This window comes from Malus domestica, chromosome 15 (genome assembly GCF_042453785.1).
Source record: "Malus domestica chromosome 15, GDT2T_hap1".
In the NCBI taxonomy this organism is placed as follows: Eukaryota; Viridiplantae; Streptophyta; class Magnoliopsida; order Rosales; family Rosaceae; genus Malus; species Malus domestica.
In genome coordinates, this window is record NC_091675.1 from 6,391,079 (window position 1) to 6,392,827 (window position 1,749).

Genomic DNA, 1,749 nt, shown 5'->3' on the forward strand with positions numbered 1-1,749 from the left:
GCTCTCGTCAAAATCCACCATTTTAGGTGTCCGTCTGTCCCTCTTGAAGCGCAAAATAAACCCTCTCAGCTCTCTCCCTCTTCCTACACTTTCTCTCTCACTCCTCCCTCACTACTTTCCCTCTCCTCTCATTCCCTCCCTTTCCTCATTGCCTTAACTCCAACACCCCAAAAAAACCAGAAAATAACCCAAGAAAATAATAACAGACTTAAATTCTAGAGCTCCCTTGCAGCCATGGAAGCTCCGGAGTATTACCAGAACTCTTTCTGCCCGCAATTCACACCCGAAAAGCGCCACCCCTTCGACAACAACAAAACCGCCGTTGGTGGTGGTGGCGGGGACCACTTCAAGGTGGAGGACCTCCTCGACTTTTCCAATGACGACGACGATGTCATTACCGACGGCGGCTGTTCCGCGGCTGCTGCTTTCGAGAACGTCGCCGGAAACTCCACCGACTCTTCCACACTCACCGTCATGGACAGCTGCAATTCTTCCTCCTTGTCGGGCTCCGAACCCATTTTCGGGTCCCGGAATCTCGCCGACGGCCCCTTATCCAGTGAACTCTGCGTCCCGGTATATAATTTAGTTAAATTTTTTGGGTCAATTTGATTTTTGAATTTGTTTTTCAATCCCAAAAATAAAAAACGACAAAATAATGATTGAATTTTAATGAATTGAGTTCTCGGCGTTACGCAATTTGGCACTTTTGGCGCTGCCTACAGTTCTTCGGAATTCGAAATGAAAAAATGGAAAATTTAAAATTTAAATTTAAGTGGGGTTTTGATTAATTAATTGTTTATGTGAATTTTGAATTATTTGTTTTTACAGTACGACGATTTGGCTGAGCTCGAATGGCTGTCGAATTTCGTGGAGGAGTCGTTTTCCAGTGAGGACCTGCAGAAGCTGCAGCTGATATCCGGAATGAAAGCCCGACCCGACGAGGCCGCCTCTGAAACCGGACAACTCCAACCGGACCCCACCCGAACCAACAACAATCCTTACAGCAATTCCAACCCGATATTCAACCCGGAAGTTTCGGTACCCGCCAAGGCCAGAAGCAAGCGGTCCCGGGCCTCCCCGTGCAACTGGACCTCCCGCATCCTCGTCCTCTCCTCGACTAAGGAACAATCCGACGTTCTGGTGTCGGCGGAGGAGGCGGCGACACTGCTACCGCAGCCGTCGAGCACCGGGAAGAAGTCGGTGAAGTCGGCACCGAAAAAGAAGGAGAGCCAGGAAGGTTCGGGCGGCGGGCCCTGTGACGGGAGGAAGTGCCTGCATTGCGCGACGGACAAAACGCCGCAGTGGCGGACGGGGCCGATGGGTCCGAAGACACTGTGTAACGCGTGCGGGGTTCGGTACAAGTCGGGTCGGCTCGTGCCAGAGTACCGACCCGCGGCAAGTCCGACGTTCGTTCTGACGAAGCACTCCAACTCGCACCGTAAGGTACTGGAGCTGCGGCGGCAGAAGGAGATGGGAAGGGCGCAGCAGACGTATATTCACCAGGTGCCGCCTCCGCACCACCACCACCATCAGAATATGGTGTTTGACGTAAGCAACGGCGGAGATTACTTGATTCATCAGCACGTGGGGCCCGATTTCCGGCAGCTGATCTAGTGCAGCAGCGAGAGTTAGCTAAAACTAGGCAACTTTTCGAGGTTAATTTAGTGGGCCCCAGTTGATCTTCTTCTTCTTTTTCCTTTTGTTAATTAGACAATTTCGTATTCGTAATGTTATTTTCTTTTTCTAAAA

General features: G+C 50.9%; 1 protein-coding gene across 1 annotated transcript; it reads left to right on the top strand.

Annotated features, from left to right (window-relative positions):
- LOC103456012 (GATA transcription factor 12) lies at positions 1-1,749 on the top strand. The gene is made up of 2 exons (XM_008395634.4): positions 1-573; positions 829-1,749. The coding sequence occupies exons 1-2, from the start codon at positions 235-237 to the stop codon at positions 1,612-1,614; spliced, it is 1,125 nt and encodes a 374-aa protein (XP_008393856.1). The 5' UTR covers positions 1-234; the 3' UTR covers positions 1,615-1,749.